We start from the raw sequence: 17,184 nt of genomic DNA, 5'->3' as shown, positions 1-17,184 counted from the left end.
TAAAAGCTACTTTGTAAAGAAGAACTGAAGCAGTAACCCATCATATTCAGATGTGATGACAATAAACCCTTGTTATACTGCAAATAAGGACATATGTCATGTTATATATGTTATATTTGCCATGCAGGAGCAAATACATGTCACATATTATATGCACATGACAATGTGACCTATATTTGGGGTCAATCAGTCTTCCTGTGAGGCCTTTTATGGACAAACGATAAGAAAACAGTAATAATAAAAGTAAAATCAGCACCAATCACAGATGTAAAATTCATGAAATTCCACTGTATTTGACCTGAACTTAGAGACTCCGAACTTAAATAATGTATCTATTAGCTGACTTTTTATGTATGTCAGAATCATTTTTTTAAACAAATTAAGGGAAAGAAGTATCAAGGTGGTATCAAGGTTTATTTAAATAAATAAAGCTATTAGTTGGTTTTTTTGGGGGGGGGGGGTTTGAGATGTTAAAGATAGGCTGGTCCTTTCCACTCTGTGATAATGACACTAGAGATTTACATAGCTGAAACCAAGATATCAGGCGAATTGAAGCCAAACTGAATGAACTTTTTTGCCCTTAAATTCCACAGTGAGTGTTTAGGCTGTAATGAACCATGAAGGGATGGATGAGTCACTCAGGGTCTTTCCTACTGACCTCTCTCATCACTGAAGAAGTGCGTTCGTGCATGCGTGCGTGCGTGCGTGTGTGGTGTGTGTGTGTGTGTGTGTGTGTGTGTGTGTGTGTGTGTGCGCGCGCGTGTGTGTGTGTGTGTGTGTGTGCGCGCGCGAGCAGTGGGCCTGGGCACTTGAGGTTATCTGACACAGTGATTGTGAGCGTCTGAGAAATGCTGGTCGTGTCCAACAGGCAACCTTGGTGACATGGGCGTTGGAACAGTGCGTGTTTATCTACGTGCTGATAGCACGGCGGCCTTGTGAGCAGCGTTCATATATATACAGACACTCTCAGGGGCTTACAGACACAAATCCAATCCCTCTCTTCAGAGCACTTTCAACTGTTTGTCAACTTCTATCAAGAACCGATCTAACGATCAGCCAGATTCTAAACCTTTGTGATCCACTTTATTGCAAAGTTTTTTAGTTTTCTTAAAGCTGCTCAAATTCCTGTAAAAGAAAATGCTGCCTGCAACCTTCAAACTGTGTGCTGGCATCTCTTACCGGCATATGAGAAACATGACGGGTGAGTGAGAGAATCACTCTCTTTTGATTTACTGCGTGTGTAATCAATGGATTCAATATTTTTGAAACTGAAAGCTTCGTGTCTGTCTGTCTCAGGTTTGAGGAAGAATGCCTTGGTGGCCTTTCACCATGAGCTGAGCAGACTGGCAGGTCCAGGCCCCACTAACTGGATCAACAATGTTCGCAGACGAAGCTCCCTGCTCAGTGAGTTAGGAAATGAAATTAGACTTGATAGGACATGTAATACATCCTCGACATCCATTCAAATAATTGTGGAACATTAACAGATTCCTGATTCCTTGACTTACCAAATTGTTTTCAGGTTCTCGGATTAAAGAGGAGAATGGATACAGCGAGGAGGAGATGTCTTATGTGAAGCAGGGTGAGAATGCTCTGCAGAAGGCCATCAACATCCTCGGCGAGCAGGACGGCTGGACCACTGAAACTGTTGCTGTGAGTATTGAGATGGCACCGATGTAGTAGAATAACAGCTCACTGATGTTTTGTCCGAATGTGACATTTGAAACAAGATATCTTAACACTTCCAGTATGTGTTGAAACCCCTCTGCAGGCAAACGGAGACAAAGTCCTGAGTAAGGTGTTGCCTGACATCGGGAAGGTGTTCAAGCTGGAGGTGATGCTGGAGCAACATCCTGACAACCTTTATGAGGAGCTGGTGGGGAACATTGAGCAAATGGGGGAGTGGAACCCTAATGTCAAACAAGTCAAGGTAAAAGAGTTGCAGTACCAGACGTCAGGGAAATGAATAGGGTGTTCAACACATCAGAAAAAGAGATATTCAAAAGTATGAAAATATCAATTTAAGACCACTGATATCATTTCACTATGGGATCACGCAGATCCTCCAAAAGATCGGCAAGGACACCATGGTGACTCATGAGATGTCTGGGGAGACGCCCGGCAACGTTGTGGGACCAAGGGACTTTGTCAGCGTCCGCTGTGTGAAACGCAGAGGCTCCGCCTGCTTCCTGGCTGGGATGTCCACTCATCATCCAAAAATGCCCGAGCAGAGGGGGGTAGTCCGGTGAGTCCAGGGGAGAGTCTTTTACTTGTTGCGAGCACTCTTGTCCCTTTAAGAATTGATGGATGGATGCCAAGGAACCTGGCTATTTGTGCACAGTGGATGAATGGAGGCTGATTCAAATGAAAATTATTATGACTTTTCAGGGCGGAGAATGGGCCTACCTGTATAGTTATGAAGCCGTGTGCTGAAGACCCGAATAAGACCAAGTTCACCTGGTTACTGAGTCTAGACCTAAAGGTATATGACTGCATTTTCTTTTCCACTGTAATTTGCAAAAACCTTTACTACAAGTGAAAACTGTGTAAAAATAACACCTTAACATCATGTTATCCATCTAACACTGGTTTTGTCTTTGTCGCACACAGGGCTGGATCCCAAAGACAATCATAAACAAAGTGCTCTCTCAGACGCAGGTGGACTTTGCCAACCACCTCAGGCAAAGGATGGCTAATAATGTTTCTATGGAGATGGCTCATGCCTGCTGACACAAGATGCCTCTTGAGCTTTGGCACAGTGCACTCAACAGGGGGAGAAAAAGCAACCCCTGCTCATTAAAAACCACATGAATCTGCTGATAGCTGCTGAACAAAATAATAAAAGAATTCAGAGAGCACTGAGGAGATGAGATGAAGGTGATTCTCATCTGAGATCTTTGGATAATCCTGAGCAGAAATGCTCATTTTCGATTGAAGAATGTATGGTTTTCTTGCCCTGATGAATAGAAAATGACACCAATCTTACCTTGATTGTTTTTGACACACTCGTCCACATCACTCTGCTGCACCTTGGCGGACACACAGAGCCAGTGTGAAGAGTAAAACACAAGCTGCACAGTGTTTCTCTCTGATGACATCCCAGTTATTGTCCCTCTCTCTGCAGTGAAACTTTTCATTTCAGTCTTTTATTTATTGCTAGTACATCACAGTGGCTGCCAAGTGAATAAAAAAAACTCAAATGTCATTGATATTTATATTGTTATGTTTGTATAATGCTGTTGAAGAGGGGATTTTGGAGAATGATTACTCTGTTACGTCCTGATGCCTGAGAACTTCAATAAAAGCTCATCAAATATTTCAGCGAGCATGCCTTTTATATGTACATTTGAAAAGAGTGAAAACACAATCCATACGCATGTCTTCCTGTTGCTTGATGCGTTCTCAGGCTGACAGTCTGCCAGATCGAGCAGGTGTTTGGCCATTCACATGTGTGAGGGGCTCAGCAGCAAGGAGTTGCGCTGTGAGCCAGCAGCACATTCCCTGAGATCAAGTAACAGCACATCTCATCCCAAAGAGGAAATTATTGCCAGTTGTGCAACATTTTGTCCGATTTTTGTGTTGTTTTGATCCATCTAAAAATCTGAAATAGCCTCTTATGCACATCGTGGATGCAGAGCAGACTACAGGGGCCGAGCTGAGGTGTCACTCTCTGGCTGCTGGATGCTCACCAACTCGACTGCAGAATGAAGTAACGGTCATATACCGTTAAGGCCTTAAGGAGATGTCTGAGCTGTAATAGGAAGTTATGGCTGACTGCAACCTGTCAACTAGTGGCTCTTCTCTTATTCCTCTTAGACCTTTTTGGAGACTATAGGCCCAAATACCCATAGTTTGGTTGATCCAGCATGGTTATAACACAAAGTTCAGCAGAACAGTTCAGAGGGCCGGCTTGTGTAATGCAAAAACAAACATTCCTTGAGAGAATGTTCCAGAGGGTAATAACTGACATCTGCTCGAAATCCTTCAAAATCTGAACATAAGCAGATGGGAGAAGGGTTGAAGCCACTCGCAGATCTTGTTCCATTATTGTATAATGAGACAAGCAGAGAAATTCTGGGGTGTAGGAAAGGGAAAATTATCCAGAGCTGATAAGTTATGTAATATGAGCAGGAAGACAAAACAAGCTATCTGGCAGTCATATTGAATCCCTGGCACCGACGACTGACTTGATTAAATCTTTTTTTTTTTGTGTCAAATATCCATCTGTGCGTTTTCTGACTGAAATTCAACTCCTAACACCAGCTTCGGTTTTCTGTCAGCGATAAATGTAGGCATTGTTTTAATTAAAATGATGATTATTGCACTTGATGGGGAAATGTATCAATAAATAAATGTAGAAATACAGAAAAAAATTATTGTAGAAACACAGAAATACATATATAAGTAAATAAATGAATAAGCATAGAATTACAGAAATAAATATGGAAATAAATGAAATGAATAACAAATAAATACAAAAATAAATGTAGAAATAAGTAAAGAAGAAGAAATACCCTTTTTTTCATCGCAAATTGTATGGATTTATTGATTTATATAAATGTGTTGTCCTTCCTACCAGGGAGCATTAAACAATGTCAAAGCTTTGTGAATGGGTGCAGTCAAAAAAGAAAATGTCAGAGAGAGAGAGAGAGAGAGAGAAATGACGTAATGAAGCTACAGTCCGACAGGAAACCACAAGTCCCAGGATGCACTTGCAAATACCGTGGCCACTGGACGGGGGAAGGGAAGCTGAGATTGGAGGGAGAAACAATCAGAAACTCAGGTACTTTTAAAAACGCTTCATAAAAACGCTTCGGTCACACAACAGGCGGCCGCACGTCACGTTCAGTGTTGTATTTAATTCACGGTTCGCGCGGACGCAGATTTATCCGTGTGCTGCGTTTAGGGACCTGACTCCATCCCCGTTACACTTCAGTAGAAGCTACTCGGTTAGCCCGTTAGTTAGCCTGACAGCTGGCTATTCTCAGGCTAACCAGGTCCCAACTACTTGGCGCTAAATGGTATCCGTGCCATTCTCCTCCTCGCTGGCTGCAGGTGTATCTAGGCCGTCCCGTGCGCGCTAGATGCGGGTGTTGCATCCTCGGGTCGATGCCGGAGCGAAGCGGCGTCTTTGTGCCTGCGGGGCTGCTAGCATGTTAGCTGCCTCAGATCATGTTAGCTAGCTGATGTGAGGCTGAAGCTGTCAAAGCAGCGATGTGTGACAGGAGACCGCTGTCATCGCTCTAAACAAAGACTTTCACCTTGTGTTATCTGTCTTTTGTCTCCACGCTGTGCATGTACTCTGCAGTACTTCACTGTGAGGCGAGTGCAAGTATGTTAAGTATTTTACAAGAGTAAAAGTAGAAATATCAGATCTAGAAAACTGCTATTTTACAAGTACAATCCATGCATTGAAGATGTCACTTTAATGAAAGTACCAAGGTAATGAAAAATAAAAGTGCTCAGTGCAGGAAAAACTAACCCTCTGAGTCTAGCACTGCTGTATTATTGAATTATTATTATTTATGTGTAATCATCATCATCATTGTTGGAGGTCATTTTTGAAATATTTCCTTCTGTTGGCTACTTTATTCTATAACAATGCATCAGACTCCATAAGTTATGTCTTCATTGGTAAATCAATTTGATAACAAACTGCATTGTAGTTTATTAGAAGTATAATGCAGCATAAAATCAGTTTTGTGCCAAAAAAGCGATCTTCTGCCAGGAAGTGTCCGTCCACTAGAAAGTTGGAAAACATTTGTGTTGTATTGCCACTTTGGTTTAAATCAGGCACATTAGGTAAAATAATTCAGACCCAAGGATAATTGCAAAGAGATTATTGCTTGATTTTTCTCTCTGTAAATCATGTTAATTACAAAAAAAACCACATTGGACATAAGCTACCAAACATACACATTGTTAAACAACTGTATCGTCTATAATCAGCTAGTTTCAAAACACTTTTTTGGCCACAAATGTGATTATTTGGTTATAAGTATCAGTATTAAAATTTCACAAATACATCCCTTTACTACTATCAGGGACATAAAGTTAAGTGTGAGTACAAGTTATGAGTGTTCTATCCAGATAAAAGCAGCTGTAGACATATACATAATATAGACAATACAGATTTAAGAGGCCAGACAATCAGATTCTTGCGATTGTTGACACAAGTACCTCATATTGTAATTCAAGCACATTACTTGAGTAATTGTGCGTATAAAATTACTACATTTAGGTTGCTCTGCCCAAAAATAACACTAAAACATTATTACAAGGGTCAACATTTTGAGGTGATTCAGCTAATAAACCTTAGTTAAAGGAGACATTTTGTCTCATTGTAAAGGAAAACCACAGGTGCAACATAACATTAAACATTAGTGCTCTGCTGGCTCACTGGCATGACTGGGAAACTTGATTGATCTGAACTGGGCCATCGTTATAAAACTTAGTCGCATTAACTTACTGTGCAAAGTCAACGTATGTGATACATTTCTACAGCTTGATTGTTATTTCATATTATTATTATTATTGAACCCATTGGTACTATTTGATATGATGTTTATTAATTTTGTGTAGTTAATACGTTTTTTGTTCTAGTTTTCAGATATTGAGAACATATGACAGCCCCTTCTCAGGACTCCGGCCATACAAGAACTCTATCCATGACCCACGTCTTACTGGACACCTGCAGCTCTTACTTTGCACATGTGCTGCCATTTCATATGAGGCTGAAGACATAACACAGCTTCGGTGCAAGAAACCTAATCTGCACCTGCACTAGTAGCTCTCAGTGCATACTGGATTTATCTTGAGTGCCAAAGTAATGAAGAGTCTAGGACAGGGAGAGCCCAGCCCTGAAAAGCAATGTCATCATCCAGCCTCTGTGCACCTCTGATAGGGCTGAGGAGTGAACCCACCAGCCAAGCAGATCTGTGGGGAAGAGGAAGGAGGAAACTTGTGTATTGATGGATATCCATTTCCTCCCATCAGCTCTTGTAGACGGATACCTGCACATCCCTCTCATTCAAGGTTACAATTTGGAGTAGCTAATCAAACCAGGCTCCCATCAACAACACACAATCACCGCTATCACACAGAAGATGATGTGCACAACGTGGATTTCTGTTGCCACTGACAGTTTTGTGAGATCATACTGATGACTGTGGACGTTGAGTTCTCTGTGTGTATGAGTAGAAAACTAGAAAAGCTTAGATACTTGCAGTCACTGCAAGGGTGCACTACAGAAACCATGGTGGTCCTTGCATCAGCTCCTCAGCACATCTCAGTCCATGACTTCAGAAGTCTGTAGAGGCTACAATCAGGAACACGCCCGCCAGCCAACACACTCGTATGCAATGGAAGAAGACATTGATGTCACATCACATACTGAGGTAACATTATTTTACCTTTTTAACCATTAAATCTCATTCCACAGCAATGTAACAAAATGGAAGTAAGCACTCTCTGACCACTTACCCTCAGGGATAAATGTTCCTGCCCTTCACCTCTGTTTAAGGTTCTATCACATGTGTTTAAGTTAAGGCTTTAGGTCAACAGTTCCCCCTCCACGTTAGCTGTAATCTCTGGTCAGGCTTGTTTGGCATGTTTCCATGGCAGCAGCTGACAGGGCATTTCCCTTATCCACAGCTTGGCTTCCTAGCCATAACATTACCTCTTGCTCTCTGGCCTCTAGCCTTGTGTATTGCTCTTTTTGTAAACAGTTGGTACCTAGTAGTACAGACAGGTGACAAATTAAAGGAGGAACCAACATTAAGTGTCTTAGTGAGGTGTTGGGTCAACATGTGCCACCAGAACAGCTTTATACTACACCTTGGTGCAAATCTCTGAACACTACTCCTCCATCAATTGGTGTTTAGGTGGTGGTGGAGAGATCTGTCTGACATGTTGGTCCAAAGTCTCCCTTAGCTGTTCAATTGGGTTTAGATCTGGTGACTGCAAAGGCCATAGCACATTATTTGCATCATTTTTATACTCATCAAACCATGCAGTGGCCTCTCGTGCCCTATGGAAGAGACCAATCCCACCAAGATAGCAATGTTTCATCAATGGATAAAGGTGCCCACTCAACAGCATTGTATTTTGCTGTTATGCTTCCCTCTAAGGGGACAAGTGAACTCAATCCATGGCAGTAAAATGTCCCCCACAGCTTAACAGAACCGCTGGATCCCCTCAGTTTATGGGCCAGGCATTCAGGCCTGTAGAGCTTCTTGCAGGGTCTTCAAAAGTCTAAAACTCAATAATTCAAGGCCTTAAATATGTCTTAAATCTTAAATATTAAACACTAGGTCTTAAATACATTGAGGTTAGTCTTAATTATGTTAACGCTCATTTAATGCTACCTCCATCATGCTGTAAAATTTGCTTTTTTTCCTGAGAAATGTTTTGCCTGCAAAGTTTTTTATGTTTCTGGGATTTAATTCTTTCTCAGTGATGGAAATATTAGCACCTTGTAATAAAACTACAAACAAGACCAACGTGAAACCGAATATATCTCAATACACTGGGCTTAGCTGTGGAAAAGAATATGGAGACCTTCTGTCTTTGCCTGTAGTTTGTTAGATAACATGTTGTTTCAAGGGGTAGTCTCTACCTGACTACTTCAACTTATCTTCAGTTACGGTGAAATGGAAGTAATTCTAGAACTCTAAATATTCCTTTGTGTTTGTTGTACCTGACATTGGTCTTAAAGTTCATTCCTTATCGTCTTAAAACCTCTTTCATTTTATCTTAGTGAAACCTGCCGAAACCCTGCTCTTAGTGTAAGCCACACAAGCACGCACCCACTTGTGGAGATCATGGAGAAGGATGACTCATCTGACCATATCGCCTTTCTCCACATCTCTGTAGACCAGTGCCTCTGGTTTTTGCACCACTGAGCGCTCATGTGTGATCGTCTTTGTAATGAGAGGTTTTTGCACTGCAGCTCTACCATAAGATCTCTCTCTGTATAACCGTCGACGGACTGTTCCTGCTGATCTGATCACTTCCTGCATTGACATTCACCCGAGGAAGAGATGCTCATCTGCTTTTCCTTACATGTCTCTCAAATGCACGAGCATCACAGTCATCAAATGTGAGCAGTGTCAACCACAATTTCCGAACCTATTTACTGACTGTCTGTGTCCCATAGATCTAAATGCAGATGTCAATTAAGTCAGTGCTCCTACTGAAACATTGGCCAGTTGAGCATCTTTGTGACTGAAACTCCTGCCAACAATACATCTTCTTTCAGAGTCTTTTGAAGTCTTTTTCCATATTGTTGCAAAATCTGAATTAGCTTATCAGATCAGAATTTCCCTACTACCATGCAGTGCACCAGTATAGAAGCATCTGAATGTATTATGTTTCTCCACTAACGTAATCAGGTTTAATTTTCACCTGTCTATCTGTACTCTGCTTTAATGAATGAAATTCCATAGTTTAAAAAGAAGCGTACGATGTGGTGCACTGCAGTCATGATGGATTGCCTGTTTTAAAAGGAGTACAAGCTGAACTATTTTTACATTGTGTACATGTCTGATGCATCTGCTCTCTGTGGCTGCTAGGGTCTGAATGGTTTGTCCTGTGAATGTAAACCATTAGAGGAGATCACCAATGGACACTCCAATCATAAGCCTGTGAGTACAGCTAAAATCACCTCATTGATCCATTGTTCCATCTATCAATTATTTTTCTTTTTCATTTACCATAACTTACCTTTTTGACTTGACAGGTCATGAATGGACTGATTATTGGTCATAATGTCAAAGACCACACGAACGGCAGCGCACCACTCAGATCCCTGCCGGTAATTTTCATTTCATTCTTAGTCTTTCACTTAAACCAACACGACCCTCCTCATGTGAGGTGACTCATTTTGTGATTATTGTCCAGATTTCAGCACTGAAGCAGAATGGTCTACTGCAGACCCTGGCGGCTGGAGGGGACCAGCCGAATCCCACAGGTAACACACATACTCTCACACAGCCTCTCTTTAGTCTCGCATCCTCTTCCCACAGGAATTTGTGAGTGTATCCTAGATACCAGGCGGCTGTGGCAACTAAAACCTCCCTCAGGAGCGAAGGTTGTCTGCTCAGAGGAAGAATAGAGTCTCACTGGTTGCCTGAATTATGAAGGTCTTGGAGAGGAAGGATTTATGTCTGAGAATGAACTGGGTGTCAGCCATTGTTCTATAGCTCAATATCTTAGTAGATGCTCATCCTCTTTCAGTGTTGTAGCTGGTGAAATGAGTGTGTGTGTGTGTGTGTAGACGACATGTGAAACTATAGATTGAATTCGTTTTCTCACCTTCGTGATTCTCTCAACAGAGGAAAATGTGGAGTTGGAAAAGGCCAGAGACGAGTGGGAGGCTCTGGAGAACGTTCAGCCAGGTCAGATGCCTCTCGCTGTTTCCCCTGTAGGCATCGAAATGAACAGATGACCTTGTTGGTTTTGTTTTGTCTGTGATCTGATGATCTGAAAGAATAACCCAATGTAATATTCCCTCAGCTCTCACTGAGGACTCAAACCCAACCCCGCTCATCTCCTTCAATGAAGCCTTGCAGTACTTCCAGACAACAGACCTTGGGGACTTGCTTGTAAGAAATGCTTCATACCTTAAATTAAAAGATGATAACTGTTTGTAAAATAATGTCAAGTCTCAAATGATATCGGAGAATGTGATGGTGGACATTTCCATTATTTTTATCTGTGAAACAACTTTGTTGTGTAAAAGCTTCCTGGGGATGGAAAGTTGAAACAGGTGGAGGAAGTGGAGTTTGCATAACAAATTCAAAGCAAATCAGAACCAAATTTTACTCAAATAAAGACTTGGGTTCGTTTTAGTGTGATGAATGAAGTGAGTGGGTGAGAGAGAGAATTGTCCTTTATCAGTTGTAGCTTCTAACAGCAGGAGACACCCTCAGATAGATCAATAAACTGTACATTCAAAAATCTATTGAATTAGTTGTGGATTTGCTTAAGAATTGCCCTGATAGCTAACTAGTGAACTGTAATTTTAAAGCGGTCATGTATTTTTGCTGTCTGCTCCATCTGTAGAAGAACATCCAGCCAACCATTCGCAGGACAGGTCTGGCTGCTATCACTCACTTCCTCTTTGGACCTCCACGACTGCACCGGGAACTCCTGGAGGAGAGAGATCTGGTCTTTGCCATCGCACAATGTGAGTGTGTGTTCGCAGGGCCTGTAATAGTCCTGCCACATGTCAAACTCACAAGTTTCTTGACCAAACCACTGATTTTGCTTTTGCACATTTATGTGTTCGTTTCTCTAGGCCATGTGGACAACAGCCAAACAGTCCATATGCGTGTCCTGCAGAGCATTTATAAGAGGCTGATTGGCAGCAGGCTGGACTGTCCTCGCTATGGGGCACACTGGGAAAACATTGGCTTTCAGGGTGAGACTTTGTACCCTCCTTCACTATAAATACAGCACATCAGGTCTGTGGGTGCTCATGTTAAATGGTATGTCATAGGTAGTAATTGTTATTAGCAAAGGATCTGTATGCAGGGTTACTTACAGTTCACAACATCACAAGGAAAAACTAAAACAAATTGTTGTTGTATCATCTGTCTTGGTGTTTCTGTATTCGCAGGTACAGACCCGGCCACTGACCTACGTGGCACCGGTTTCCTGGGACTGATGCACACTCTGTACTTTGTGATGGACCCAGAGACTCTGCCTCTGGCTCGAGACATCTACAAGTTATCACAGCACCCTACACAGGTATCACAAGATCATAAAGACACTCCTGTAAGGCAGTTCATTCATGCCAGAGTCTGCCATTGTGTGCATGCTTGAATGTGTTGTATTAAATGAAAATTAGTTTAACTTTGGGCAACTGATTCCGGTATAAGATTTCACTAATAAAGTCCTCTCACTCATGAGGCATACTGCTGTGTTGCTGACCCTGACCTTTGTTCTCCCTGCAGAGGGAACTAGAGCCAAAACCAGAAATGACTTTCTCCTGTGACCTTTGTATGTAGTCTCTGTGGACCTAAGTTCCCTTGTGTATTTCTTCTACTTCAGAACTTTCCATTTAGTGTGATGTCAATCAACATGACCCGCATTGCTCTACAAGTACTCAGAGAGGAGGCCTTGTCCAAGTGAGTCACTGCTCCCCAGCTGTTGTTTTACCACATCTTCTGAAGTGTGTGTCTGGTTTACCGTGTAGTTTCAACCTGAATCTCTTCACGCCAAATGCTCTGCTCTGTGTTTGGTTAAAACAGGGAGTGCAATCGACGTCAGCAAGTAGTTGGTGTACTGAATGAGTTCTACGTTGCCACGTACCTGCACCTGTACCAACTGTGGAAGACCCAACAGAAGACCATTGCTGACTCTGGCTTTGTACTAAAAGGTAGAGGAAATGGCAGATTGTTTCAACTATGAGTAAGCACACATAAATCTATAACCAAACTGTGGGAAGTCTATTGTGAGTCACACAATGTTAAAAGGGGGCCATTGTCTTTACCAACTGTATCTGTAATCAGGCTATGAACTTACATATGAAGTTGTAGACAGCAGCTGGTTAGCTTGTCACAAAGAGGGAAAACTGTAAAACTACTAGCCTGGCCCAGTAGCCATCTTCTAACTCAAGAAAGGGAATGGAGATTTATATTTTCCAATAAATGCTTCTATTTCCAATCCCTTCTTTAAAACATGAGTCACATTGATATGCATTGAACTCTGAGAAACGCAGCTAAACACAGATTGTCATCCCGGCCCACAGTCCCACAGTTTCTGTGTTTTCTAACCCTTTAGAAGTGGAGCTGTTTGCCAAAAAGAATCCCAAGCAGATGCTACGCCGACTAGAGGTCTTCCTGAAAGAGAGGCAGGCAGTTGGAATCCCCCGCGGGACGTCGTCAGACCCTCAGGCCCAACAGCCTTCTCCCAGCCTGGGGGAACGAGGGGCCAGAGCCGCGGCGGGAAGCAAGGGAAGGGACATGCACTTCACAGGAGTGTGTGATCTACCACCAGACATGGAGGGAGAGGCCAGACTCATCTAAGCTTGACTTTGTGTGAATGTGCGTGTGTGTGAGCAATCCTGCGTGTGGGTATATCTATTAGTGTAATTGCGAGTGGCTTACTCAGAGAACTAAGAGAACCCCACCAGACCCTGATCTAGGCCCTGCTTTCTGAACCTTTTTCAAACACTTCCACTCTTTCCCTTGCTGCTGGGGTGTTGCACTTTGATCAGATTATGCTTTGGGGGGGGGGGTCTTTCAGAGTTATATTTGTTTTTTTATTAATTTATTTTTTTTAAACAGAGAACAGTTGAATATAAAGAGCTTAAAAAGGTCAGAAACACAATGTGTCACAAAAACAACAAGAAAGTGAATATTTGCACTTTTCTGTGGATTTTAGCCAAATTCTCGTGGTGAAACTCAACCTGCCTAGAAGTCCAAAACAAGGATCTCTCAGTCAGGTTATGTTGGCAGTACAGAGGCTGGGACAAGGCAACAAGTGGCCTTTTTGAAAGGCTTGGCTGTCTGTCCTACTCCAAGTTACCGCTCCATCACATGAGCATGCTAACGGCCCGTAATACAACAGAGAGCAGTGTTGTTTGGCGTTTTGTTGCGTGCCCTGTTAACTAAACTAAGATAAAGATATATATCAGGTTCAAGCCCTTCGATAGAGCGAACACAAGCAAGGTTTCTCTCAGCATGAGTCGGGGAGCGGCAGGTAGCTAACCCTGAGAGGTTGCAGAAGCTTTTGTGCAGGTAACAGAAACTGCAGGTTTACGCTGTTCTCAAAAATCGTACACAGTAGGCGTTGAATGCAGCTTGCTTTGAAGGTCTAATCACTTTGCATTCTCTACCAGTGTGAATGAGATAAACATTATATGAAAGATGTACAAGAAAGAATGCTCAGTCCAGATGTGTGGTGGTATAGCCAGTTGTTGGTGTGCTCATTGTGTCTGTTGCTAGAGGCGTGATAGACTAGGTCCAGAGCTCCCACTTAATATGGGGGAATATATTTTAAATAATTTAAGAAAATAACTATTCTTGTCCTTTCTGAAGGGACAGCTGTCGTAATGTCACCATTATACAGTTCTACTTCAGATTTTTGTTATGAAACTGATGGCTGAGTGTCCGTGTGAAGGATTTTTAACACTGTTAAATTCCAGCAGGACATCTGAAAGTCTTCTGACTAAAATCTTGGTTGAAGCCAAGGAGACACTTCATAACAGAGTCAGTGTGCTTGGCTTGGTCCCAGCTGAAGTCAAAGGTCTGGTATGAGCTTTCTCTACATTCCGTTACAAAGCATGTGATTGTAATTTTTTTGACCAGTTTAATAAAAGTTTATTTGTGTGTATGCGTGTGCGTGTGCGTGCGTGTGTGTGTGTGTGTGTGTGTGTGGTGTCAGATGGATGAGCTGATATTGATGAAGGGTGCCTCTCCAAGGAGATGTATGGTACAGTATGCAATCCCAGCTCTTACTCAATGATAATCAAAACGATAGTGCTGTGTGACGATAGAAATCGTTCCTAACTTCAGGGTTTGTGTGCAAGTGTGTGTGTGTACGATGTGTGTGTGTGTTGTATGACAGGAACTGACTACAAATGGGGTGCTTTCCGCTGCACACAATAAGCCAGCTTTACTAAGTACTTGATCCATCCAGCTGCAAAGACGGTACTTTTTTCATTTTTGAAAAAATGGTACATAGCATTGCTGAAGAAAAATTGTTAACACTTTCACTGGTTTGCTTTAAAAAAAAAAAAACAGATGGACACAGCTGGTCTCAGTGGCTCTGTGGCCGAGAATGGGTCGAGCTCCTCTGCAAAGCTGGTCACTGCTGTGTGCTGACGTGAAACCTCCTCCCATCATCGTAGTCTCAATCTGTAGCATGTTCAGGTAGCACTAGTACTGTAGCATACTATAGCCTCCTCCTCTTCGTAAAAAGCTTGTTGATGTCATGTCTCAGTTACAGTCTGTAGTGTCAGTGAGTGCGCAAACTGTTACTACTATAGCACATTCATTTCATTCGTTCATCAAGCCTCCTCCAGTAGACACTTGTTTAGGTGGCACAGTGTATGTTCTGCAGAGATGTGGGATAGGCCTGACCTTGTCTTCTAAGAAGGTGACGGTAAAAAAAAACGGTGCCTACATCCAGCGGAGCCGTGCGGGGTAGAATGCTCGTCTGTCCTTTTTTTTTTCTTTTTTTCTTTCATTTGAGCCATCGTGCCACAGTAGACTTCCTCCATTCATGTAACGCAGTTAACAGAGTTGTTGTGACCCCTTAAAACATGCAGGCCTAATGGATATATACATTAAAGGAAACACAGGCATGTAAATTTTCAATGTCAACATCTACTCCGATAATCGTTCTTTGCCATCTCCGACATTTAACTTCGAAAAACGAGCTGATGTACTTTTGCCAATTGTTTGCAAGTGTTTTGATTGATCAGGAAAATTTGCACTGTTGTAGATCTTTGATAGTATGTGTGACGTATGCAAGAGAGAACGGGCCATCTTCAATAGCCATAATGTTCGTTATCATCACCCGCCTCATGGAACGGATTTCCCTCCTCGCTCTAAAAAGTTGCACCACAGATATGATCTTGCGTTTAGTTTTATTAAATTTTAAACTGAGGAGCAGTACAGTGTATGTAAATCAGGAAGTTTGTATATAGAGAATTAATGATTGTAACTGTATGATTGTCTGTAGGGCATTATACTAAAACACATTGCTTACCTCAAGACTTGAGACAAATCTCTCCTTTCTCTCTCCTGACGTTTGTTTGGCCGCCCAGTCCGACACTTCTCTTTTTACGTTCCCTCGTACGCAGGCCTTCGCTCATACCAATTGGATATTTTATATAATGTATATTCAGCACCTGAAGCACTACATGATAACAAACTAACGCAAAAGCTGGTCAATGTTACGTGTATTCTATTTAGAGACACATTTATAGACACTATATAGGCCCACACATGCTCTGATGCACACATGCAGATATGAAATCCTTTTTAAAAACGACCTATAATTGGCTGATGTTTGCCATGTTGAAATAAGCTGAGTTCTCTTGTGGCTTCAGTGATAGTAAAGTATACTTTTGCTGTTTTTAAGTGTTGGGTGTCAGGAAAACACTGATGAGCAATCTGTCTTTACAGCTACAGTCACAAACATACTTCAATATATAAATAGGCTTGATTAGCAGTCATAATACTGTGTATGCTTCGACCTTGGTATATATTCAGTATCCAAAACAAGGCCTGATTTATCCTCATGTTACCAAAAATTTTATTTTCAGCAGTCGGAATTACTCATATTATTATGCATTGATCATCATTTGGAATCTCCTCAGTTGTGAAACCAGAACCAAGAGAAAGAAAAAATCAAACAAAAAAAGAATATATATATATAAACGGGTTCTTGCAGGATGTCGGATGCTCTGAGAGGTGTGGTCTGAAGTTCTGCTTCCTACAGCAGCAACTCGGCAAATACAATCACTTATCTCAATATCCTGTGCTTTATATGAAGGTGTTTTACTGTTGCCGTTGTCGTCATGTCCCTCAGAGCATTTTATGACTGTACCTTGATTGTAGAAGCCCTATTTTATACTGAGAGTTATTTCAGAATACAGTATGTGCTGTTGTACATTAAATGTATTGTATGGAGAAAGCTAAATAAATGCTGTTAAAAAACGATATAGTTCTCTGTGAAATCACTGAATCCTCCTTGACTTTCTGTTGAATCTAAACGATTGTACTGGCTTGTGCTTAACTCCATATAAAGTTCACTATGCATTCTACATTGTTATTGTATACATATACGCATTTTCATTTGGTACTTTTTCCCAATTAGTATACAAAAAAATCTATGTACTTGACTTTTTACAAACAAAAAATACATATAAGGGTATGAACATCTGTCATAAAGTGAAATTAATTATTAAAGAGAGCAAACTGTTTTCTTTAATATTTAATAGCTATTTTTTTCACACGTCAGGTTTTTCTCAACCAACAATCCAAACCTATTAATCCATTTTAGTTTTGTAGATTATAAACTTTAGTTATTGCTTATAAATGACATCTTGATGATGTCATTATGAAATGGCATTATTACAATATGAATTAATAAATGGTTTGATTGGGGTCCTTAAAGTGCACACAGGGTATATGCATTGCCCCTCTGATGCTTTTCATCTGGATTGTT

General features: G+C 41.5%; 2 protein-coding genes across 4 annotated transcripts; both read left to right on the top strand.

Annotated features, from left to right (window-relative positions):
- Window positions 1-974: 974 nt before the first annotated feature.
- Window positions 975-3,316, top strand: star (steroidogenic acute regulatory protein). Its single transcript, XM_035166184.2, has 7 exons — window positions 975-1,201; window positions 1,297-1,404; window positions 1,523-1,653; window positions 1,772-1,930; window positions 2,061-2,245; window positions 2,389-2,482; window positions 2,611-3,316. The coding sequence occupies exons 1-7, from the start codon at window positions 1,138-1,140 to the stop codon at window positions 2,728-2,730; spliced, it is 861 nt and encodes a 286-aa protein (XP_035022075.1). The 5' UTR covers window positions 975-1,137; the 3' UTR covers window positions 2,731-3,316.
- Window positions 3,317-4,687: 1,371 nt separating this feature from the next.
- Window positions 4,688-16,676, top strand: elmod3 (ELMO/CED-12 domain containing 3). Of its 3 annotated transcripts, none has more exons than XR_004697537.2 (14): window positions 4,688-4,783; window positions 6,604-7,397; window positions 9,573-9,644; window positions 9,740-9,814; window positions 9,901-9,970; window positions 10,335-10,397; window positions 10,516-10,604; window positions 11,065-11,188; window positions 11,300-11,422; window positions 11,621-11,751; window positions 12,055-12,131; window positions 12,255-12,382; window positions 12,787-14,253; window positions 14,392-16,676. XR_004697537.2 is itself a non-coding variant. In XM_035166333.2 (13 exons), exons 2-13 carry the CDS (start codon window positions 7,296-7,298, stop codon window positions 13,029-13,031), a joined length of 1,299 nt encoding a protein of 432 aa, XP_035022224.2. In that variant the 5' UTR covers window positions 4,688-4,783; window positions 6,604-7,295; the 3' UTR covers window positions 13,032-16,676. The 3 variants fall into 3 exon arrangements, 1 of the variants encoding a protein (XP_035022224.2); XR_004697538.2 differs by having other exon boundaries at window positions 12,787-14,657; window positions 14,751-16,676; XM_035166333.2 differs by having other exon boundaries at window positions 12,787-16,676.
- Window positions 16,677-17,184: the final 508 nt, after the last annotated feature.

The sequence above is a fragment of the Hippoglossus stenolepis genome, chromosome 9 (genome assembly GCF_022539355.2).
Source record: "Hippoglossus stenolepis isolate QCI-W04-F060 chromosome 9, HSTE1.2, whole genome shotgun sequence".
In the NCBI taxonomy this organism is placed as follows: Eukaryota; Metazoa; Chordata; class Actinopteri; order Pleuronectiformes; family Pleuronectidae; genus Hippoglossus; species Hippoglossus stenolepis.
Note: the sequence above shows the minus strand (reverse complement) of the source record. Positions and strands in the feature narration are given on the sequence as shown.